This window comes from Nicotiana tomentosiformis, chromosome 10 (assembly GCF_000390325.3).
Source record: "Nicotiana tomentosiformis chromosome 10, ASM39032v3, whole genome shotgun sequence".
NCBI lineage: Eukaryota > Viridiplantae > Streptophyta > Magnoliopsida > Solanales > Solanaceae > Nicotiana > Nicotiana tomentosiformis.
In genome coordinates this window covers 32196762-32222279 of record NC_090821.1, presented here as the reverse complement: position 1 = coordinate 32222279, position 25518 = coordinate 32196762, and the positions used below count along the sequence as shown (strand labels likewise).

General features: G+C 41.1%; 2 protein-coding genes across 2 annotated transcripts; both read right to left on the bottom strand.

Annotated features, from left to right (window-relative positions):
* Positions 1-7541: 7541 nt before the first annotated feature.
* LOC138899966 (uncharacterized) lies at positions 7542-7970 on the bottom strand. The gene has a single exon (XM_070186668.1). The coding sequence runs from the start codon at positions 7968-7970 to the stop codon at positions 7542-7544; it is 429 nt and encodes a 142-aa protein (XP_070042769.1).
* A 455-nt stretch (positions 7971-8425) lies between these two features.
* On the bottom strand, positions 8426-22899 carry LOC138899965 (uncharacterized). The gene is made up of 2 exons (XM_070186667.1): positions 22401-22899; positions 8426-8589 (listed from the first exon to the last, which is right to left on the bottom strand). Exons 1-2 carry the CDS (start codon positions 22897-22899, stop codon positions 8426-8428), a joined length of 663 nt encoding a protein of 220 aa, XP_070042768.1.
* Between the last annotated feature and the right edge of the window lie 2619 nt (positions 22900-25518).

Here is a 25518-nt window from a genome sequence, read left to right as displayed (position 1 = left end):
TTCAATTTCAAATACTTTTTCATGATTTTCATCATCAAATCTCTTAATTTCAAAGTAGAAATTGGGGGTTTTGGGTAGAATTTATGAATTTTATAAAATTAAAATTTAGACCTCGAATTGAGGTTGGATTTCAAAACAAATCACATATTCGGGCTCGGGAGTGAATAGGTAATCGGGATTTGTCTTAATTTCGGATTTTGACTACGTGGACCGAGTTGACTTATTGTTGACTTTTTCAATTATATTAAAGATTGAACCTTTATAGTACGAGGGTAGTTTCTAAAGCTTGTTTTGATGTGTTTGAACAATAATTGACTAGATTTGGGCGGTTTGGAGGCTTGTTCCAAAGAGAAAGCCATGTTGGATTGTCGACATTGTACCAGAAAGAGGTAAGTGTCGCAGTTTACCTTAATTTGAGTGAATTAGGACTTGATTAGTCTAATTGCTGCGTGATTTATGTGTGGGAACGACATATATGCAAGGTGACGAGTGTATATACATTACCAAGAGTTCAAGCATGCGTGGTGGACTACTTAATTGGATGTCTTCAATTATATCATGCCTTCACTTATTTCATGTTATTACTTATTACATGCTTTAATTGCTACATGTCTTTACTTGTTAAATACACGCCTTCACTCGTTACATGCCTCTATTTGCTACATGTTTTCACGTAGTCATTCCTTTATTTATTGCCGCCTTTACTTGTTCTATGCTCTTACATGTTATTAGATCGATGCTTTTACTTATCTCATTCCTTTACTTATTTACTCGCATTACTTGCTTTATATTCGCCTCACTTTATTATGTTATATTGGATTGTCTTAGAGAATTTAGATGTTTTATTTTACTTTTTGCATTATGAGATACGCCGTAGTTGGTAGTTTTTATATATATATATATATATATATATATATATATTGAATTTCATGATGCTACAATATTATATATGTATATGTGGATTGGGTTGTATGCCGCAACAATATTATTATTATATAAGTAGATTGGGTTGCACGCCGCAATAATATTAATATTATATATGTGGATTGGGTTGCACACTGCAATGGTATTATTATTATTATTATATATGTGGATCGGGTTGCTCGCCATAATGGAGAGATTGTATTGTGGTTCTTCTCGGATGTTGGTTTCCATTACTGTGTTGTGTTGTGAGACTAATAAGTAATGATATTCTAGGGCCCTCATTCATTTATTTCTTATTTCAGTTATCATGTTAGTTAGTTGTTTCTTTATTTTGTTATTGCCTTTCTTCTTATACTCGTACATGTTTATAGTGAGTGTCTTGTCATAACCTCGTCACTACTTCGTCGGGGTTAGGCTCGCCTGTTACAAAGTATATGGGGTCGGTTGTACTCATACTACACTTCTGAATGTCTTGTGCAGATCCCGGTGTTGGTCCCAACGGCATACAATGGTGATTGCTCGGAACCTTCCTTTCATGAGACTTGAGGCAGAGCTGCACAACATTTGCAGACCCTGAATTCCCCTTCACATATATAATACTATTTATTTTGTATCTGACAATTTATATTTCATTTCAAACTTTGTTTGTATTAATCTAGTAGCTCATGTACTTGTGACACAAGTTTCTAGGATTAGACTAGACAGTGATGTTTATTAATTTATTATACATTTCAGGATATTTCAGTCCTAATCTTTTATTAATGCATTTTGAAATTGTTAAACTTCTTAATAATATAGCTAACATTGGCTTTCCTCACAAACGGATATTAGGTGCCATCATGGTCCCGTGGTTGGTTTCTTATGTCGTGACAAGTTTGTATTAGAGCACTAGGTTGCCTAGGTCTCACGAATCATGAGCACGCATAGTAGAGTCTTGAGGATCGGTACGGAGACGTCTGTATGTATCTTCTAGTGGCTTTAAGGCTTTAGGGAACTTCACTTTATTTCTTTCTCTATCGTGCGACTTTGTTTCATCACTGAGTTTGAATCATTCTTCTCTTATTCTCTCACTGATGGTGTGAACACATACCTTATCTGCAGCTGGTCAGGATCTAGAGCCCTAAGCTGCAACCACTACTAGGGGTAGGGGCTGGTGCAGAGGTAGATCCGGAGGTAGAGGTAGAGCAAAAACCTAGAGCACGCGTAGGCACCCGTTGTCGAGCCTCAAATGAAAGATGATGAAATCCCTGTTCCGGTAGATCCAGTAGGACCAGCTCAGGTCCTAGAGGGGTTAATTGATACCCAAGTGCTTCCGAATGCCTTAGTTCGCATGGTTGGCTTCGTGGAGAGTATGGCTCAGGCCGGTGTGTTCCTGTGGCACCAACCATTTCTTAGGCTGGGGGAGTAGCCCAGACTCGCGCCGCTCACACTCCAGAGCAGATGGCTCGCGTGTATCATACCCTAGTAGTTTTACTAGTTGGGGCAGTTCACCTTACCATTGCTACAAAAACCGAGGAGAGACCCGCTATGTCCGCTGATGAGCTATAGAGGTTGGCCAGGTTCACCAAGTTATATACCCCTCACTTTAGTGGTACATCTTCTAAGGACCCCAAGACTTCTTTGACTATTTCCATGAGATTTTGTGCAACATGGGTATAGTAGAGTCCACCGAAGTTGATTTTACAGTATTTCATATGCATGGTTCTGCCAAGAGGTGGTGGGAGGTGTATGTATAGGCCATGCTATAGATATCATGCTCAACTTGGGAAAAGTATTCCAAGAATAAATGGTGTATTAATTGCTTATTATTTTAACTTGTGTTTCGATTCCCAATCATTATGCTCCACTCTTTGAAAGAAATTCAATGTGTTTAAGGCACTAATTACTAATGAACTTAAAGCTATGATTTTTAACAATGGTTTACATATTGATGTTTATGTTAATTATCCTTGAAATAAAAGAAATGAAAGTGTGAAACATGAAATGCGGCCATCATGCCATAAATGAAGAACTTTATGTATGGCAAAGAGTGCCAATGAAATGAAAGATGTTATGAAACGCTATGAGATGAATATATAATTCTTTCATACATACATACATATATATAATAAATATTTTGGGAGTATCGTTAGGGCACCGAGGAAGGGAGGGTTTTAAAGGCCCACCTCGAAACTACACGTGCCGACGTAGGAGATGATTGTGAGACAATTTTCTTGTACTATTATGAGATTATTAACCTTAATTGGGATGCGTTAATGGCTAACATTTGTTCATATCACCATGTCGACCCACACGACATTGTAGGGAGACGACTTTGCCGATCGGGTGGTGATCGGACACCATGCCGCGCACATGGTGTTCCTCCTTCTTATTATAATATTTGATTCGTATCACCATGTCGATCCATATTCATTCATAGTGAGAAGGCTTTGCCAATCGAGCGGATATAGGACTCCGTGCGTTGTGGATGGTGGTATTAGGTATCTATGTCCACCCGCAAATATTAGGGTGAAACGGCTTAGCCGATCGAGTGGTGATCAGACTCCATGCCTCGTGCATGGTGGTGATCGGTAGCTAATGATATCCCACCAAAAAAGTTAATTCTTATTTGAAAATTGATTATGTTTTAACTTGGCATTTAGATATTATTAGTTTTTCTTGTTGCTATCATGCTTCTCTCCTTCTTATGTTGGAATTCTATTCCTTGAGAGGGTATTTAGCTTTACATACTAGTACTTTTTCATTTGTATTAATGTCCCTTTTGCTGGGGACACTGCATCTTTAATTGATGCATATGGCTCTGCAGCAGGTGGCCCAAGTTCTTGATAGGTGTACCCTCTTCTCAGCTGATTCGATGAGCCATACACTAAATCGGGGATGTATGTTTGTACTGACACATGTATATTATTTCAAGGTATAGCCGGGGCCTTGTCACTGGTATCTCAATACTATTCTAATGTCATTTAGAGGATCTATAGACATACTGTGTGTTGCGTTTTGAGTGGGGAAATCTAATTAAAAATGTTGTTGAAATTGTCAGATGTTTCCTCTTCTAACTATGAATTTGCAATATTTTGGTAGCTATCAATGAAGCTTCCTTGTGTAATGAATATTGGGGTTGTATATTTTATTCTCTCATTGGTCTAACTCTGGGTATTTATCCTCAAATTGTTCATGGACAAGGTTGAAAGATAGGCACTAAGTTTGCTTGCTTGACTAGGGTAACTCAGTTGGGCGTCGGTCACACTCCCCAAGGTCGGGGCGTGACATTCTTGATATCGGAGCCTAAGGTCATAAAGTATCCTAGGATGTCACGACCGAAACTGATGGGCCATAACGAATGCCCGAGTCCTACCTGTCGAACACCTCTGAGCATACATCTAAGATATAAATATGAATTAAGGGTAGGTCATGAATAACATCTGTCATTAAACTGCTGAAGCATGTTAATAACATTCGTGAGGAAAACATGTTCATAAGACATATATACATATACATGGGGAAGACAATAGGGCTTGCCGACAAGACAGCTACAGACAACTATATATATCCAAAACTGGAAGCTGACAAAGCCACACACTATTCAATTATACAAGACTATCTACAAACCTCTAATACAATGTATAATTTTATAAAGGACGAGACTGGGCCCTGTCATACCCATATCTACATACCAAAAATAGCGTACCAAAACTAGTAACAACTCTAGATCAAGTGGAGCACACCAACTCTCGCTGATCAAAGATCCTAAAAAGGGGGACCGTCAGCTTGTCTACCTGCACCTGCAGGCATGAAATGCAGCGTCCCCAGGCAAAAGGGACGTCAGTACGAATAATGTACCGAGTATGTAAGGCATGAAAATCAGTCCATAAAAGACATAAATGAAACATGGAGTAAAGGAATCCACTAGTAAGTCTAAATAACTTTGTGAATCCCAAAATATTTATAAAGTCATGCACGTGCGTATAAATGTCGTATCATGAATAGTTATAGGTGTACATAACATCATCAAGCCTTTGAGGGCATCCCACCATATCATCTCGGCCACTGTGGGCAAAATCATCACGTATACCGGCTGATCCGATGGTGGTGCATATATAATGCCGTAACCTTTTTCCATATTCCATATACATATAATATACGCGTATATAATACCATCTGGTCATGGGTCAATATACATGTATAAATGAATGAAATGCATAAGAAGTAAGTTTATAAGACTTCTCGGTATGTCATAAGATCAATATGCCTTCGGACAAAATTTATCAACTATGTATTTTTCAGATACCCATGAAAAGAAGATATAATAATAAGACACATGGGAAATCAAGAACATAGGCATCACTAGTACTTATAAGAATGGAGTCATTTGTGAAAGTTGTGTGTTTTCTCATTTTGTTGTATCATATGCATAATGCCAAAATGAAAGAAGGGATAGCCTTGACATACCTGAGCCGATTCACTTGACAATCCCTATAACATATGTCAATTGCGACAAAACACATAACGGCGGATCGATGTAGGGAAATATCCGTATGATATTCTTGAGAAAGATTGTACCGTACTCCCTTAGAATCGAAATTTCACGCTGCTATAATATTAAGCAGTTTCATCTGAATTGTTGAAGCAATCACGTTACTCTCATATATTCTTGTCTGAATTTATTGAAGCCTTGTTTCCTTATATTGTAGAGATATAAAACATCTCCTTAAGTGATTTAGAGAGGTTTTTAATCTTAGTGGATGTGGGCCCCACTTAAGTGATGACCTTGCCACAAGACTCTCTTAAATGTGCCACCATGCTACATGATTTAAGAGACATTATTTGGGCATAGCTTGCTGCCATGTTGGGCGGAAATTTCCCACCCAATAATTATCCACCAATTCCTTAATTAACTTATTAATCCCCCACTAATCAAAATATTAATCAATTACCCACATAATTAAGAATTATCCCAAATTACTTAAAATACTACTCACTTTTAACATACCTTATACACCTTACTATCATGGTCATGTGGTACCTTGTATAGCAGTAGTCCATAAATACCAGGTATTATAGCTCGGACCGTATTTTATCCCAAATTGACAACCTTCAACGAAACTCAATTTCTTTGATTCGTTTACCCTCTAACCTTCAAGACACTCACTTATCACTTGTTATAAATAACATAAATACTTATAGCCTGAAAAATAATCTCATTCCCAAGCTTACGTCGATTAACATACAGCAAAACTTTAACATACGAAATCCGGATGTAATATCCTTCCCCCCTTAGAAACATTCGTCCTCAAATGTTTAACTCCCCGGGATCTATATAAATTTTGACAGAGCCGCCTTTGTAACAGTACTACTATCAACCCTTCGTGTAGAAAACTCAATAATTCAATGCCACATATTGGCACAATCATCAATCACGACAATGGTCTTACACGACCAATGAAACTAATTAACACAAGAATCCATACTCATACCTTAAGGATGTGACGTCTCACTCGGATCCTACCCTAGAAGAGGATACAAGTGAGGATACCTAGACTTTATGTCCTCTTTATCTTCCCAAGTCATTTCTTACACATTTTTATTTCTCCAAAGTACTTTTACTGAAGCTACGCCTTTAGTCCTCAATCTCCAAACCTGTCTATCTAGTATAGCAATGGGAGTTTCCTCATATGATAGTTGCTCTTTGACCTAGACATCGTCAACTGACATGACTCTGGAAGGTTCTCCGATACATTTACGAAGCATAGACAGATGAAAGACTAGATGTATAAACTCCAAGTCAAAAAGTAAATTCTAACTCATATGCTACCTAGCCTACATTCCGTATGATCTTATATTGTCCAATGTACCGAGGGCTATGTTTTCCTTTCTTACCAAACCTCATAATGCATTTCATCAGTGATACCTTTAGGAATACACAATCGTCAACCTGAAACTCCAGGTTTCATCGTCGATTATCCGCATAAGACTTCTGACGGCTTTGAGATGCTAATAGCCTTTCCTGTATAAGCTTAATCTTGTCGATTGCCCGTTTCCCCAACTTCGAACCATCCTAAAGGCGACCTAGACTTCCATCCGCAAAGAGCTTCGTATGGAGCCATCTGAATACTGGAATGATAACTATTATTATACGCGAACACAATAAGCGGCAGCTGATCATCCTAGCTACACTTGAAGTCTATCATGCAAGCCCATAATATATCCTCAAGTGTCTGAATAGTACGCTCAGCCTGTCCGTCTGTCTGGGAATATAATGTTGTACTAAGACTTACCTGAGTCCCCAATCCTTTTTGAAAGGACCTCCAGAAATTAGTTGTAAACTAAGCTCTTCTATCTGAGATAATAGATATAGGGACACCATGAAGTCATACTATCTCTTTAATATAAAGCCTTGCATAATCTTCTGCGGAATATGCAGTCCTAATGGGCAGAAAATGGGCTGATTTTGTAAGTCTATCAACAATCATCCATATAGAATCGAACTTACACGGGGTACGAGGTAAGCCTATGACGAAATCCATATTAATTTCTTCCCACTTCCAAGTCGGAATCTCTATAGCCTGCAATAATCCATGGGGTTTTTGATGCTCAATCTTAACCTGCTGACAGTTAGGTCACTGATCAACAAACTCCGCTATATCCTTTTTCATTCCGTCCCACCAATATATTTCCTTGATATCATGATACATCTTTGTTGCTCCTAGATGGATAGAATAACGAGAATAGTGAGTTTCTCCTATAACCTGCCGACGCAGCCCTGCAACATTAGGGACACATAATCGTCCTCGATATCTGAGGACCCCATCTCTTATAATCGCAAATGGTGTCTTCTCCTTCTGAGGGGTTGTATCACTGTAATGAGCTAACACGAGATCCTCGTACTGGTGTTCCTTCACTTCAGTTACTAAAGAGGATGTTGCCGTGTCCTGAGTAGTAATTCCAGTATCACCTGAGTCCAGTAATCGAACTCCAAGACTAGCTAGGTGACGAATGTCATGGGCTATCCCACTCTTCTCTAGTTGTAAATATGATATGCTACCCATAGTATATCTACGGCTGAGGGAATCGGCTACTACATTCGCCTTCCTTGGATGGTATAAAATATCAATGTCATAGTCTTTCAGTAGCTCCAACCATCTCCTTTGGCGTAATTCAATTCATTTTGCTTGTAGATATACTGAAGGCTCTTATGATCCATATAGATATCAACAACATACAAGTAGTGCCTCAACATCTTTAGTGCATGAATCACCGCGGCTAACTCCAAATCGTGGGTCGGGTAATTCTTCTCGTGCTTTCTTAGTTGTCTAGAAGCATAATCTACAACCTTACCATGCTGCATCAGTACACAACCCAATCCAACGCCCAAAGAGTCACAATAGATAACATAACCATCGGTCCCCTCTAAGAGCGTTAGAACTGATGTTGAAGTTAATTTTTCCTTCAATGCCTGGAAACTCCGTTCGCAAGCATCAGTCCATTGAAACTTAGCTCCCTTCTAAGTCAGCTTTGTCAATGGTGCTGAAAGGGAAGAAAATCCCTCTACAAATCTCCTATAATAACCTACCAAGCCGAGGAAGCTACGAACCTCCCTCTTTACTGCCTCAATCTTTTGTGTATCAACTCGGATACCTTCACCTAATATAATATGCCCAAGGAAAGCTACATAATTCAATCAGAATTCACATTTAGAGAGTTTTGCGTACAACTTCTCTTTTTGTAGAACTCTAAGCACCGTACGCAAATGATATGGATGCTCAGCCTCTGGACAGGAGTAAACCAATATATCATCAATAAATACAATCATGAATAGATCTAGAAAAGGTCTGAACACTCGGTTCATCAAGTCCTGCAATACTGTTGGGGCATTAGTCAAACCGAATAACATAACACGAAACTCAAAGTGCTCGTATCTGGTCCTGAATGCTGTCTTCGGAATATATTTCTCCTTAACCCTTACCTGATGGTACCCGGACCTCAAGTCTATCTTTAAGAAACACTTGGCACCTTGTAACTGATCAAATAAATCGTCAATCCTCGGGAGTGGGTACTTATTCTTGATCGTCCCCTTATTCAACTATCTATAATCAATACACATCCGCAAGGAACCATCTTTCTTCCTCACAAACAACACAGATGCTTCTCACGGTGATGTACTAGGTATGATAAAGCATTTTTCAAGCAAGTCCCTTAGTTCGTCCTTCAACCCTCTCAGTTCTGCAGGTGCCATTCTATAGGGAGGAATAGATATTGGCTTAGTATCTGGTAATAGGTCAATAGCAAACTCAATTTTTAGCTCTGGCGGAAGACCCGGAAGCTCATCGGAAAAAACATCGAGAAACTCATTAACCATAGGGATAGATTGAATGGTTGGTGACTCTACTTTGACATCCTGTACCCGAACTAAGTGATAAATATAGCCCTTTCTGATCATCTTCCTTGCCTTGAGATAGAAAATAAATCTACCTTTCAGCAATGCCGTATTACCTTTCCATTCCAAAATAGGCTCCCCTGGGAATTGGAATCAGACCATCTTTGATTTACAATCAAATTTGGCATAACAAGAAGCCAACCAATCCATACCCACTGTAACATCAAATTCTACCATATCTAACTCGGTTAGATCTGCTACTGTAAATTGACTATGAACTACTACTATACGATATCTATATACTCGCCTAACTATCACTGGATCCCCAACAGGTGTGAACACCTCAAAAGGTTTAACCAACTCAGGTTTTATTCAAAACTTACTAGCAACCAATGGAGTAATATATGATAAGGTGGAACTGGGGTCAATCAATGCATATACATCATATGAGGAGACTGATAATATACCTGTAACAACATCATGTGACGACTCCTGATCCTGTCGACCTGCTAATGCATAAATGCGGTTCTGAGGACCGCTCGAACTAGATGCTCCACCTCTGCCTCTACCACAACCGATTGGTGCTTGTGAACCTTGCCTAGGGGGCGTACTGATGATGATGAACCAACTACAAATCTCGCTGTCTGAACTATGCTTGTACTACCCCTCGTCGGACAATCTCTCATAACGTGGCCTGGATAACCACAAGTATAACAATCACCCAACCCCATATGGCACTGCCCGACATGCTACTTACCATATTGAGCACATCGTGGCAAGGGCGGCCTCATCTGACCTGAATCACCCCTATACTGAGAACTTGAGGCCTTGAAAATGCGGAATGGCTTGAAAATGTGATTCATAAGATCCATGAAGGCTGCTGGGGCATTTTTTAGCCCAAAAGACATCACCAGAAATTCAAAATGGACATACCGGGTTCTAAAAGCTTTTTTCAGAATATCCCGCTCCCTGATCTTTAATTGGTGATACCCGGATCTTAAATCAATCTTGGAGAAGTACTTGGAAGCTTGCAATTGATCGAACAAATCATCTATCCTTGGCAGTGGGTACTTATTCTTGATTGTGACCTTATTAAGTTGCCGATAGTCAATACACATTCTCAGTGACCTATCTTTCTTTCTTACAAAAAGGACCGATGCACCCCAATGTATGCGGGTGGTGGTGCCACAACAATACCAAATCTATACACAAAGTGTTCATACCGCCACACCCTAATGTAAGCGGGTGGAGGTGCAGTCCCACAATACCATAATCCCTACACAAAGCGGTCATGTCGCCTCACCCCAATATATATGCGGGTGGAGGTGTATCACAATCACAATCTCTATACCATAATCCCTACATAAAGCAGTCATGCCGCCTCACCCCAATGTATGTGGGTGGAGGTGTATCACAATCACAATCTCTACATAACTTGGCATAATAACTTTCACATAAACCACGACTAGAAATTATAACATGTGAATACATAATCCATAGTTTGGGACATGTCACGCCCCGAACCTAGGAGCGAGACAAGCACCCCGTGCCTCACCTAACCTGGCGTACCAAATTGCGACTAAGGGACTCTGAACACATAATGTCATACTTTGGCCATGGGGCCACCTTGCAAGACAATTTGTGAAGCAAAATATAAAACTGAATGGAAACTAGCACTAACTAAATATCAATATAAAGCTAGGCCGACAAGGCCGTCATAGCTACTACAGCTGACAAACCACCAATTTATACAAACCCAACATACTGCACTAACCAACAGGATATGCCTACAAGCCTCTACTGATAGATGTACTGTGATCGGAACAGGGCCCCGACCTACCCATAACATATATACAGATATACATAAGATGTACACAAAACTCTAGTCCTGGCAACTCCGAAAGACGTGGAGCTTACCGATCAGGCGGAACTCGGAAAACACCTACTGAGGAGGTCTACCCGTCTGTCTGTCTGAACCTGCACGCATGAAATGCAGCGCCCCCAAAAAAGGGACGTCAGTACGAAATAATGTACCGAGTATGTAAGGCAATAAAATAACTGAAATCTGAAACTGAACTGATAATATGATAACTGAAATTAACTGGGAGTCAAAGATGATCTGGAGATATACTTACCTGCTGATACTGACTCAACTCCTTCAATATAGTAAGTAAAATAATTGTACGGCCTTATAAGGCTCGGTATATATAACTGCTCTGCCATAGTAGGCTCAGCTTATAGGCGCTCGGCCATACTAGGCTATGTATCTCGACCATGCTGGGCTCGCTCATAGGCGCTCGGCCACAGTAGGCTCGGTATATAACTTTCCATCTGATCAGAGGTTGCCCAATAGGGGCCTGCCCATCGATTATAGCTCGATGGTAATGAAAATACTGTAATACTGTATATATAGGCTTGCTGCTCTCTTGACTGAAAGAAGACAATACTAAAATTGAATATAGAGTCTCGATAAGGAATAATATTGTAACTTATGAGACTAGAATAGTGTGAATAAATTCATGAATATGAACTTCTCTTTTTGTCTCATTACTAACACATGTAGCTACGAGATCATGCCAAAATGAAGGAAGGCTTAGCCTTAACATACCTTATCACAATCTTTTCAATCACCAAGTTGAACTCACCTCTTCTCACCTTAATCTACAAGAATGATAATAATACTATCGTTAAGTTACGAAAGGTACAACTATCGCACAACGAACGACAAACCTATTTTGTATTAAAACGGGCAGCATCTCCCCTATAATATGCCCTTCCTCCAACTTCAAGATAACACCAACAATACAAGGACAGAACAATAACTACATATATACATCATTTTCCAGCCCTATATACACCATCAAATACTACAAAACAGCCCAACACACCCCAATCTCTTCGTACACAAAACGACCACCGTAGTAGTGTCAAACGACCCGAAAATGTTATGACGAACGACCAGCCAACCACCCTACATTTATATGGTGTTTATAAACCCCCTTCCTCCTCCAAAACTCCACAAAATAGTAATAAAACACGCAGCCCAACAGCAACACAAAACAGTCCACAAAACAGTCCGCTACAAGTGAATAACTCGAACTCACGGCTTCCGATCACCATCCCGTGAGTTCTTACAAGTATAGAACGACTTACCATGAATTTACAGAAGAAAAAATGGATGAAAGAGAGCAGTAAACTCACCTTATTTGTTGGATAACTCAGCTCCTATCTTGGTTCTTCAAACTCTAAGTTTTACCTCCAATTGGAACTTGAAAGGAAGAGAAAATCAATTAGGGTTTGTGGGAAATTTTTGGGAGGATTCTTTGCAGAGCTTATGTCTGGTTATTATGCTCTATTTTGAGTCTAATATATGAAGAAAATAGGCCCTTAAAAGGCCTCTTTGGACGACCCGAAATGGCCCATTTTTGGGCTTTCATTTAAGCAAGTAGGTGACACACCTACTTGTCACCTAGCAGCTTGCGCAGTATCGCAAAAATGCACATATCTCTCTACTCCGATGTCGTATTGACAAATGGTTTAATGCGTTGGAAAATAGAACTCATAGATCTTTAATTTGATGTGTGGAACACACCATAACTCTAAGTATATTGGGAGAAAATTGCAGTTACATTTGACCCAAAGTTTCAGTAAAACTTATGAATGTAACTTGTGATGACTTCATCGACTTTTGTTCCACAACTCGCTTGACTTAAAAACATAACACACGGATGTAATACGACTAATATAAATCATAACATAATCTCTTTATCATGTTAATCACCCTAGTCTTACCCCAAAGGTACATGTTATAACATTCCCAACTTGTCGACTTTCGATGAAACATTGTTTTATTTAATTGCTTTAGCTTCTGAACTGTCCAACCCTCTTTGTACTTGTTGTTCATGATCTTCAATATTTGTAACCTCAGAGGTAACATGATTAACTTACTTTATATACTTTTAAATATTATCTCATTTTTTTGTCCTACATTAGTTTACTTACGACGCATTTTTACATACGAAAATATAGGGTGTAACATCACTCCCCCCTTGGGAACATTCGTCCTCGAATGTTTACTCTTGGAGACTTTGGAAACTTTTTCCAGAGTATCCTTCGTACACTAGGTTAAAACCAACCTGCACGTAGCCAGAAACATACTATGCATGCCACACATGGCCAATCTTTATAAATAGCAGCAATTTGCCTCTGACATAATCCTGTCTCGTAGCCCTGCTACATCTGGAACACACAAACGACCCTTGTATCTGAGAACCCCATCTCCCTTGAGCTCTAACAATGGCTTCTTCTGCTGCGGAACTCGCTCTCTCAACTCGACCAACTCTGGGTCCTCGTACTGCCTTTCCTTGACTTCAGCTATGAGGGATGATTTTGCAGTGTTTTGGATTACAACTCCACCATCCTCAGAATCTACTAACCGAACCCCCAACAAAGCCAATTGATGAATCTCTCTAGTTAATTGTCTTTTCTTGGGCTCTACATGTGCTAAGCTACCCATAGATCGGCGACTTAAGGCATCTGCTACAACATTAGCTTTCCCTGGATGGTAGAGAATGTTAACATCGTAATCTTTCAATAACTCAAGCCATCGCCTCTGTCGCAAATTCAACTCTTTCTGCTTGAAAATATATTGTAGGCTTTTATGATCAGTAAATATATCAACATGAACACCATATAAATAATGCCGCCATATCTTAAGTGCATGGACAACCGCAGCTAACTCGAGGTCGTGGGTCGGATAATTCCTCTCGTGCTTCCTCAACTGCCTTGAAGCATATGCAATTACCTTCCCATGTTGCATCAGGACACATCCTAACCCGACACCTGATGCATCACAATACACGGCATAACCCTCTAGACCCTCTGGAAGTGTTAGAACTGGAGCTGAGGTCAACTTGTTCTTAAGCTCTTGGAAACTCCGCTCACAAGCCTCTGTCCATTGAAACTTAGTTTCTTTCTGTGTCAACTTCGTCAATGGTGCTGAAAGGGAAGAAAAACCCTCTACGAACCTCCGATAGTATCCTGCTAAGCCTAGAAAGCTACGAACCTCTGTCGGAGTGGTAGGTCTAGGCCAAGATTTCACGGCCTCAATCTTCTGAGTGTCCACCTTTATCCCTTCATCTGATACAATATGCCCCAAGAATGCTACAGACTTCAACCAGAACTCACATTTAGAAAACTTAGCATACAACTTACGATCACGGAGGGTTTGGAGTACCGCTCGCAGGTGGTCCGCATGCTCATCCTCTGAACGGGAATAAACCAGAATATCATCAATAAATACTATCACGAACAGATCTAAAAATGGCCGGAATAGGCTATTCATCAAGTCCATAAATACAGCGGGTGCATTAGTCAACCCGAAGGACATGACAAGGAACTCGAAGTGGCCATATCGGGTCCTGAAGGCTGTCTTCGGAATATCTTTTTCCCGAACTCTGACCTGGTGGTACCCCGACCTCAAATCAATCTTGGAAAAGCATCTAGCTCCCTGCAACTGATCAAACAAGTCATCGATCCTTGGAAGTGGATACTTATTCTTAATAGTTACCTTGTTCAACTGCCTATAATCGATACACATCCTCAGCGAGCCGTCTTTCTTCCGCACAAATAGTACCGGTGCACCCCAAGGTGAGGTACTGGGCCTAATGTAACCTTTCTCCAGCAAATCTTTTAACTGCTCCTTCAACTCCTTCAATTCGGCAGGTGCCATTCTATACGGAGGGACGAATATTGGTTGAGTTCCTGGAAGCAAATCGATGCTAAAATCAATCTCTCGCTCTGGAGGAATACCTGGAAGCTCATCTGGAAACACATCTGCATACTCTTTGACTATGGGAATAGACTGAAGTGTAGGTATCTCAGCATCTGCATCTCTAACTCGCACAATATGATAAATGCACCCTTTTGCGATCATTTTCCTCGCCTTCAGATAGGAAATAAACCTACCTCTGGGTGTTGGTGTATTACCTACCCATTCAAGGACTGGCTCACCCGGAAAATGAAATTTGGCTGCCTTTGCTCGGCAATCAACTGTGGCATAGCAAGCTGCCAACCAGTCCATGCCCATGATAGCATCAAAGTCCATCATCTCTAGCTCAACTAGGTCAGCTGAGGTCTGACGACTACAAATTGTCACCGTACAACCTCGGTAAACCCGTCTAGTAATAATCGATTCTCCGACCGGTGTAGATACCGCAAAAGGATCACTTAGTATTTCAGGCACTATACCAAACTTCCTCGCGATAAATGGGGTAATATACGATAAAGTAGATCCTGGGTCTATCAAAGCATAAGCATCGTGAGAGCAAATGGTTAATATACCTGTCACAACGTCTGGTGAAGACTCCTAGTCCTGTCGACCCGCTAAAGCATAGATACGGTTCTGATTACCACCTGAACTGGAACCTCTACCTCTACCTCGACCTCTACCAGCTGAAGACTGAGACTCGCGCCTTGAAGGATGCACGGACATAGATGATCCTGTTGCTGAACTCGCTGGTTGTGCCATTCCCCCCGAATCTCTATTTGGGCAATCTTGCATCATATGCCCCGGACGCCCACATATATAACAAGCATCAGAACCTGCTCGGCATTGGCCCAAGTGTCCTCTACCACAGATGTCACACCGTGGAGGAAATGACCATGTCTGCGCAGATCCTCGCTGTCGCTGCAAACCCGATACCCGTGAGCTCTCACCTGGTCCTGACTGAGTATAGCGGTCATACCTGTAACCCTGTAACCGAGGTGGCGGAGGCCCAGGTGGCCGTCCGAAGTACTGGGTCCTATAACTACCCTGAGATTGCTCCTGAGACCTGGGAAATCTCATCCTCTTACGTTGCCCTTGCTCAGCCCTCTCTGTACCCTGCTGCCGACGCCTACCCCTTTCTATATTCTGGGCGAATGCCTGAATCCGGGAGATATCCATACTATCCTGCAATGCAGCGGTGGCACATGCCTCGGTTAACTCTGGGGCTAACCCTGCTATAAACCTGTGAATCCTGTCCCGCATAGTAGAAACTATGGATGGTGCATATCTGGCCAATGAGTCAAAACGGAGACTATACTCTCGAACACTCATATTACCCTGCTTGAGGGCTAGAAACTGATCGACTCGAGCCTGTCGGATCTCCCGCGGTAAGTACTGGTCAAGGAAAGCATCTGAAAAATTCTCCCAAATAGCTGGAGGTGTATCACGTCCCCTGGACCTCTCCCATCCCTCATACCAAAGGATGGCTATATCTCGGAGTCGAAAAGCTGCTAGCTCAACTGCCTCTTTCTCCGTGGCATGCATAACACGAAAGATCCTGTGAAGCTGATCTATGAAATCCTGCGGGTCCTCCCTCTGATCTGTCCCCGTGAACTCTGGGGGACTCAAAGCAATAAACTCTCGGACCCTTGAACTCCCAGACCCCTCAGAAGTTCCTGCACTAGCTGATGCCCTAGCATGTTGCTGGGTAGCTACCAACTGTGTCAACAAATGCACCGCACTCCTTAAGTCCTGATCTGATGGAAGTGGAGGGGGAACTGGATGTGCGGTTTCCCTAGGAATCTCCGTAGTTGGTGGAGGAGCCGGTAATGGCTGAGTAGGGGTCTCCCCTTGAGCCTCAGACTGGGCCCCATCTACTGGGGGTACCCTGTTGGTCCCCTCACCTACTACTGTATCTCTCCTCTGGCTAGCCGTAGTCTTCCTAGTCACCGTCATCTGTGCATGCAAACACCAACACATAAGTTTAATTCAAATTTCCTATAACTCAGTTCTATAGCACGATTTAGATTTCAAAGAAGTGTAACCAACTCCTAAATGCCCTGTAGTTCCTTGCTTATATAATGTGGTGCACAACACATCTATAAACAAGACCCTACTAGACACGGCTTGTAGACTCCCTAGGACAAAACTGCTCTGATACCAAGTTTGTCACGCCCCGAACCTAGGAGCGAGACAAGCACCCCGTGCCTCACCTAACCTGGCGTACCAAATTGCGACTAAGGGACTCTGAACACATAATGTCATACTTTGGCCATGGGGCCACCTTGCAAGACAATTTGCGAAGCAAAAATATAAAACTGAATGGAAACTAGCACTAACTAAATATCAATATAAAGCTAGGCCGACAAGGCCGTCATAGCTACTACAGCTGACAAACCACCAATTTATACAAACCCAACATACTGCACTAACCAACAGGATATGCCTACAAGCCTCTACTGATAGATGTACTGTGATCGGAACAGGGCCCCGACCTACCCATAACATATATACAGATATACATAAGATGTACACAAAACTCTAGTCCTGGCAACTCCGAAAGACGTGGAGCTTACCGATCAGGCGGAACTCGGAAAACACCTACTGAGGAGGTCTACCCGTCTGTCTGTCTGAACCTGCACGCATGAAATGCAGCGCCCCCAAAAAGGGACGTCAGTACGAAATAATGTACCGAGTATGTAAGGCAATAAAATAACTGAAATCTGAAACTGAACTGATAATATGATAACTGAAATTAACTGGGAGTCAAAGATGATCTGGAGATATACTTACCTGCTGATACTGACTCAACTCCTTCAATATAGTAAGTAAAATAATTGTACGGCCTTATAAGGCTCGGTATATATAACTGCTCTGCCATAGTAGGCTCGCTTATAGGCGCTCGGCCATACTAGGCTATGTATCTCGACCATGCTGGGCTCGCTCATAGGCGCTCGGCCACAGTAGGCTCGGTATATAACTTTCCATCTGATCAGAGGTTGCCCAATAGGGGCCTGCCCATCGATTATAGCTCGATGGTAATGAAAATACTGTAATACTGTATATATAGGCTTGCTGCTCTCTTGACTGAAAGAAGACAATACTAAAATTGAATATAGAGTCTCGATAAGGAATAATATTGTAACTTATGAGACTAGAATAGTGTGAATAAATTCATGAATATGAACTTCTCTTTTTGTCTCATTACTAACACATGTAGCTACGAGATCATGCCAAAATGAAGGAAGGCTTAGCCTTAACATACCTTATCACAATCTTTTCAATCACCAAGTTGAACTCACCTCTTCTCACCTTAATCTACAAGAATGATAATAATACTATCGTTAAGTTACGAAAGGTACAACTATCGCACAACGAACGACAAACCTATTTTGTATTAAAACGGGCAGCATCTCCCCTATAATATGCCCTTCCTCCAACTTCAAGATAACACCAACAATACAAGGACAGAACAATAACTACATATATACATCATTTTCCAGCCCTATATACACCATCAAATACTACAAAACAGCCCAACACACCCCAATCTCTTCGTACACAAAACGACCACCGTAGTAGTGTCAAACGACCCGAAAATGTTATGACGAACGACCAGCCAACCACCCTACATTTATATGGTGTTTATAAACCCCCTTCCTCCTCCAAAACTCCACAAAATAGTAATAAAACACGCAGCCCAACAGCAACACAAAATAGTCCACAAAACAGTCCGCTACAAGTGAATAACTCGAACTCACGGCTTCCGATCACCATCCCGTGAGTTCTTACAAGTATAGAACGACTTACCATGAATTTACAGAAGAAAAAATGGATGAAAGAGAGCAGTAAACTCACCTTATTTGTTGGATAACTCAGCTCCTATCTTGGTTCTTCAAACTCTAAGTTTTACCTCCAATTGGAACTTGAAAGGGAGAGAAAATCAATTAGGGTTTGTGGGAAATTTTTGGGAGGATTCTTTGCAGAGCTTATGTCTGGTTATTATGCTCTATTTTGAGTCTAATATATGAAGAAAATAGGCCCTTAAAAGGCCTCTTTGGACGACCCGAAATGGCCCATTTTTGGGCTTTCATTTAAGCAAGTAGGTGACACACCTACTTGTCACCTAGCAACTTGCGCAGTATCGCAAAAATGCACATATCTCTCTACTCCGATGTCGTATTGACAAATGGTTCAATGCGTTGGAAAATAAACTCATAGATCTTTAATTTGATGTGTGGAACACACCATAACTCTAAGTATATTGGGAGAAAATTGCAGTTACATTTGACCCAAAGTTTCAGTAAAACTTATGAATGTAACTTGTGATGACTTCATCGACTTTTGTTCCACAACTCGCTTGACTTAAAAACATAACACACGGATGTAATACGACTAATATAAATCATAACATAATCTCTTTATCATGTTAATCACCCTAGTCTCACCCCAAAGGTACATGTTATAACATTCCCAACTTGTCGACTTTCGATGAAACATTGTTTTATTTAATTGCTTTAGCTTCTGAACTGTCCAACCCTCTTTGTACTTGTTGTTCATGATCTTCAATATTTGTAACCTCAGAGGTAACATGATTAACTTACTTTATATACTTTTAAATATTATCTCATTTTTTTGTCCTACATTAGTTTACTTACGACGCATTTTTACATACGAAAATATAGGGTGTAACAGGACACATCCTCAATTTATAATGCAATATGATAAGAGCATTTGAAACACGAATTGAACATATATCTTCAACACAATACTTATCGGAATACCCCATTTATAATCAACATCTCGGAAATTGTAAGGATATTGGGAATTCCAATTCTTAAAGAAGAGTTTAGCCAACATACCTCACTTGAACTTCCTTACACTCTAAATGTTCCAGAATTCTTAGCAACTTCAATCTATTTTAGAAATATAACAAATTTAACCAAAATTAGGGAGATGATCATGGTTGTCGCTCATTTGAGCATTTTATCAAACACAAGGTGTGCATAAGCTTTCAAGGCCCTTTTATGGAGAATTCCATCATCCCACAACCCAATATTTACCATGCCTAGTTCAAAAATCTTCCTACACCCCTTGATATCACATGCATGTAAATAAAAAACCCTCCTCCCCAGAAATTATCTTGCTAATTATCCAATTCTACACAAAATTCGAAAGTAAGGGTTAGGGTGTAGAATCTTACCTCTAGGATGAAGACCTAGTGAGCTTTTCCTTCTTAATCTTCCAAAACTTGGGCAAGAATTGAAGAACAATTATTAAAGAATACCTTCTCACTCTAGGGCACTCTCTCTCACTCTAAAATATCAGATTATAGTTAAAAAATGACGCAAAGAGTGTATTTAACGAAATAGGGTCGGGTTTTAAAAACCTAAAAATGGAGCTCAGGAACGGTTCTACGGTCGCATATGCGACCGCATATCGGTCGCATAATTGCTGACAAAAATTATCAAAAATATGTCTGTGTATGCGGTCATTATGCGGTTGGCATAACTATTATGCGGTCGCATAATGCACCACATAATAGTTATGCGGTCGCATAGTCGGCCGTATAGCTGCTTCTAGAATGGCCCTCTCCTGCTCACTTCTGCGTCCATTATGCGGTCGCAGAGTGATTATGCGGTCATATAATGGACCGCATAAATGCGCTTTTCCGCCAAAAAGTTTTTCTTTACTTTCTGGTGCATTGTTCCACCCAAAAAGTTCGAGCCATGGCGAGCAAGCTTGCCGCGAAGAATTTCTACAATCCTCAAACACGTAAGCCTAGTTCGGCACCATGAAATATTATTTTCTTTGCAAATTTTACGAGGCTTTACACTTAAGTACTTCGAAATTTTCAGGGGTATTACATTCTCCCCCGCTTAGGATCATTCTTCCTCCAATTAAGGTAAAAATACGTCATTAGCATCTTATGCAACTTAGTTTGTTTTATACCACAAACTAGCAGCCCCAAATTGGACTAACTCCCTAAATTTCCAAATATTTCGTCATAGTTTCCTTTGTAATTAGGCCTATCCACCTGCCAGAGATCCCCAGAAACACATCCTAACAACATATACATATTCCAACAACATAAAATAATACAAAACAACACAAACTGTGGCTCATAAGCAATATATTTCCAGAAAGGAACATCCTTAACGCCAATTGTTCAAATGATACAAAAATCATAAAAAGTAAGTCTTATAATTTTTTTCCTAGATCACAACTTTATAAATACATGGTCATTCAAACAAATAAGGATATTTTTTCTTCATTACTTCCTCAACCTCCCAAGTAGCCTCTTCAACCGGTTGGTTTCGCCACAACACTTTGATGAAGGCAATTTCTTTATTTCTCAATTTCCGGACTTGCCGATCAATAATAGAAACCGGAATCTCTTCGTAAGTCAATTTCTCATTTACCTCAATAGTCTCAACAGGAACAATTAGTGTCGGATCTCCAACTACTTTCTTCAACATAGACACATGAAACACCGGGTGTACTAATGACATCTCAAGTGGTAGTTCAATCTTGTATGCCACCTCACCGATACTCTGAATGATTTTGTACGGTCCGACATACCTCGGACTCAATTTCTCTTTTTTACCAAATCTCGTTGCACCCTTCATGGGGGAAGCTTTCAAGAATACCCAATCATCTTCTTGCAACTCCAAATCTCTACGACGAACATCCAATAGTATTTCTGATGACTCTGAGCAGTCTTCAACCGCTCCTTAATGATTTTAACTTTTTCCATAGCCTGATGCACAAGGTCTGGCCCTATCAAATCTGCTTCCCCAATTTCGAACCACCCAATGGGAGATCTACATCTCTTACCATATAAAGCCTCCAACGGTGCCATTTGAATGCTAGCATTACAACTATTGTTATATGCAAATTCTATGAGTGGTAAATGATCATCCCAGCTACCTTTGAAGTCTATAACACAAGCGCTCAACATATCCTCAAGCGTCTGAATAATCCGCTCTACCTGCCTGTAAGTCTGTGGGTGAAAGACTATACTAAGATTCACCTGAGTACCCAAACCTTGCTGAAATTTCTTCGAAAAATTAGCAGTGAATTGTGCTCCCCGATACGAAATGATGGAAACTGGGGTGCCATGCAACCTGACTATTTCTTTGATATACAACTGAGCATACTGCTCCACTGTGTCGTTAGACTTAACCGGCAAAAAGTGTGCTGGTTTCGTGAGTCGCTCCACAATCACCCAAATTGAGTCAAACTTGCGTGGAGTACGCGGTAATCCTACCACAAAGTCCATATTAATCATTTCCCACTTTCACATTGGAATTTCTATGTTCTGTGCCAACCCACTGGGCCTTTGCTGTTCGGCCTTCACTTGCTGACAATTTGGACATCTTGCCAAAAGATTCGCCACATTCCTCTTCATATCATTCCACCAATAGACTTCCTTAAGATCATGATACATTTTTGTAGAACCTGGGTGCACGGAATACCTAGAAGTGTGAGCTTCAGTCATAATTATTTCCCAGAGACCATCCACATTTGGAACACAGAGTCGCCCTTGGTACCTTAGTGTACCATCATCCATTCCAAGAGAAAAGGCCATGGTTTTATGTTTACGAATCCCCTCTTTCAACTGCACCAACAATGGATCGTTGTATTGCTTCTTTTTGACTTCCATAACAAGCGATGATTCAACCCTGTTTTGCACAATTACCCCTCCTTCACTAGAGTCCACAAGACGAACTCCCAAACTAGCTAATTGGTGAACTTCCTTGGCTAATGGCCTCTGATCTGCCTCCAAGTAAGCCAAACTACCCATAGATTTCTGGCTAAGAGCATCAGCCATAACATTGGCCTTTCCCGGATGATATAGAATATCAATGTCGTAGTCCTTGAGTAACTCAAGCCATCTTCTCTGCTTCAGATTCAATTCCTTCTGCTTGAAAATATTTTGAAGGCTCTTATGGTCCGTGAATATATCAACATGGACCCCATATAAATAATGACGCCAAATTTTCAATACAAATACCACTACCGCAAGTTCTAAATCATGTGTTGGATAGTTCTTCTCATGATTCTTTAGTTGCCTAGAAGCATAAGCTATCACCTTCCCATGTTGCATTAATACAGACCCAAGCCCGATTCTTGAAGCATCACAATATACCACAAATCCATCTATACCCTCTGGTAGAGTCGACACCGGCATCGTAGTCAATCTTGCTTTCAATTCTTGGAAACTCTTTTTACAAGCATCTGACCATTGGAACTTAATTGCCTTCTGCGTCAATTTAGTCAATGGGAAGGTAAGAGTAGAAAACCCCTCCACATACTTTCTGTAATATCCAGCTAAGCCTAAGAAACTGCGAATCACTGTTGGAGTTGAAAACACGGTTCATATGATCCATGAAGGCTGCTGGGGCATTTGTTAGGCCAAAAGACATCACCAGAAATTTAAAATGCCCATACCGGGTTTTAAAAGCTATTTACGGAATATCCCGCTCCCTGATCTTCAATTGGTGATACCCGAATCTTGAATCAATCTTGGAGAAGTACCTGGCACCTTGCAATTGATCAAACAAATCATCTATCATTTGCAGTGGGTACTTATTTTTGATTGTGACCTTATTAAGTTGCTGATAGTCAATACACATTCTCAGTGACGCATCTTTCTTTCTTACAAAAAAGGACCGAAGCACCCCAAGGCGACACACTTGACCAGATAAAACCCTTTTCTAATAAATCTCTCAATTATTCCTTTAGCTACTTCAATTCTGCCGGTGCCATTCTATAGGGTGGAATAGATATAGGATGCATGTCTGGCATCACATCAATCCCAAAATCAATCTCCCTGTCTAGTGGGATCCCAGGAGTTCATCCGAAAATACTCCCGTAAATTCATTCACAACAGGCACAGACTCAAGTGGAGGTGCCTCAGCATCGGTGTCCGTAACCCGGACCAAATGGTAAATACATCCCTTGTTGATAATATTTGTGGCCTTAAGGTATGAAATAAACCTACCCTTTGTCACCACATCATTACCCTTCCACTCAATAACTGGCTCATTTGGAAATTCGAACCTAATAGTTCTGGTTCGGCAATCAAGCTTGGCAAAACATGAATAAAGCCAATCCATCCCCATTATCACATCAAAATTGACCATTCTCAATTCAATAAGATCGGTCACGGTGTCTCGACCATGCAATGTGACAACACAATCCCTATAAACTCGCGCGGCCAAAATAGACTCACCAACCGGAGTAGATATAGAGAACGGCTCGTAAAGTTGTCCTGTTTCTATCCCAAATTCCATAGCAACATATGGTGTGACATATGACAAAGTGGAATCGGGATCAATAAAGCATATACATCATGAGATTTGACATTCAATATACCTGTGACAACATCTGGAGAAGCCTTTGATTCCCGACATCTCCGCATAGCATAAAATCTGCTAGGTCCTCCCGAATTCTGTGCACCACCCCTAGCAACACCACGCCCTATGGGTGTTGGGGTGCCTCGAGCTGGAGGTGCTGTGGATGTTGTAGTTGCAGAATTAGCTGGCTGTGCCACACCTCTGCCCATATATCAGTGGGATGAGCGACAATCGCTCTGAGTGTGACTGCTCAAACTACACCCATAACATACTGGTGGGTCCATGAAACAAGACCCAAAGTGCATCCTCCCACACTTATGGCATGAAAGCCTCCACTGCTGAAACCTTTTGTCTGGCCGACCCTACTGGTGGGGTCTCCTGTTGCCCTGACTGGGTGCAGATGATTGTGCACCCCTCGAAGAGTGGGCGAATGATTGGGATGGTCCTGATGACGCTCCCCTGAATGCCGACCTACCACCACTACCACCGGAAGAAACACAAAAGTTGCCCGTGGACCGGGCCTTGCTGCTACTCTGACGCTACATTCTATTCTTCAATTTGCGGGTCTCTGTGGCTTGAGGAAATGCCACCATCTTACCATAGTTCATATCGAAATTCAAGGCAGCTGTAGAGGCCTCATTAATAACCAAGGGGCTAAGGCACTTTACAAACCGGTATACTCTAGACTTCACAGTGGGCAACATGTGAATAACATACTTGGACAGACGCGCAAACTCCATATGGTACTCCCACACATTCATACTACCCTGCTTCAGATTTTCAAACTCAGCGACACGAGCTGCCTTAGTTTTGGCAGGCAAGAAATGATCCTTAAAGGCATCTGTGAACTCACCCCACCTTGCCGGAGGGCTTCCTCCCACAACTCAAACCAAGAATAGGCCACCCCTTACAGGCGGTAGGAGGCCAACTCTACTCCCTCCGTCTCTGTAGCATGCATAACCCAGAAAGTTTTGTGCATCTCATCAATGAAGTCTTGGGGGTTCTTCTCGGGATCAGCACCCGTAAACACTAGAGGATCTAACTAAAGAAACTTGTTCAACCTAGAACTAGCAGAATCCCCTGGATGACTG

What these genes read in the sequence shown, in the direction of transcription:
- LOC138899966 (XM_070186668.1), bottom strand. Translation starts at nt 7,970, where the DNA reads ATGGGTAGCATATCATATTTACAACTAGAGAAGAGTGGGATAGCCCAT.
- LOC138899965 (XM_070186667.1), bottom strand. Translation starts at nt 22,899, where the DNA reads ATGGCTGATGCTCTTAGCCAGAAATCTATGGGTAGTTTGGCTTACTTG. An exon ending in GGCCGAACAGCAAAGGCCCA is followed by an intron (nt 8,590 to 22,400) that starts GTGGGTTGGCAC and finishes TGAATTATGTAG; the next exon opens with CTTTCCTTGGGCATATTATA.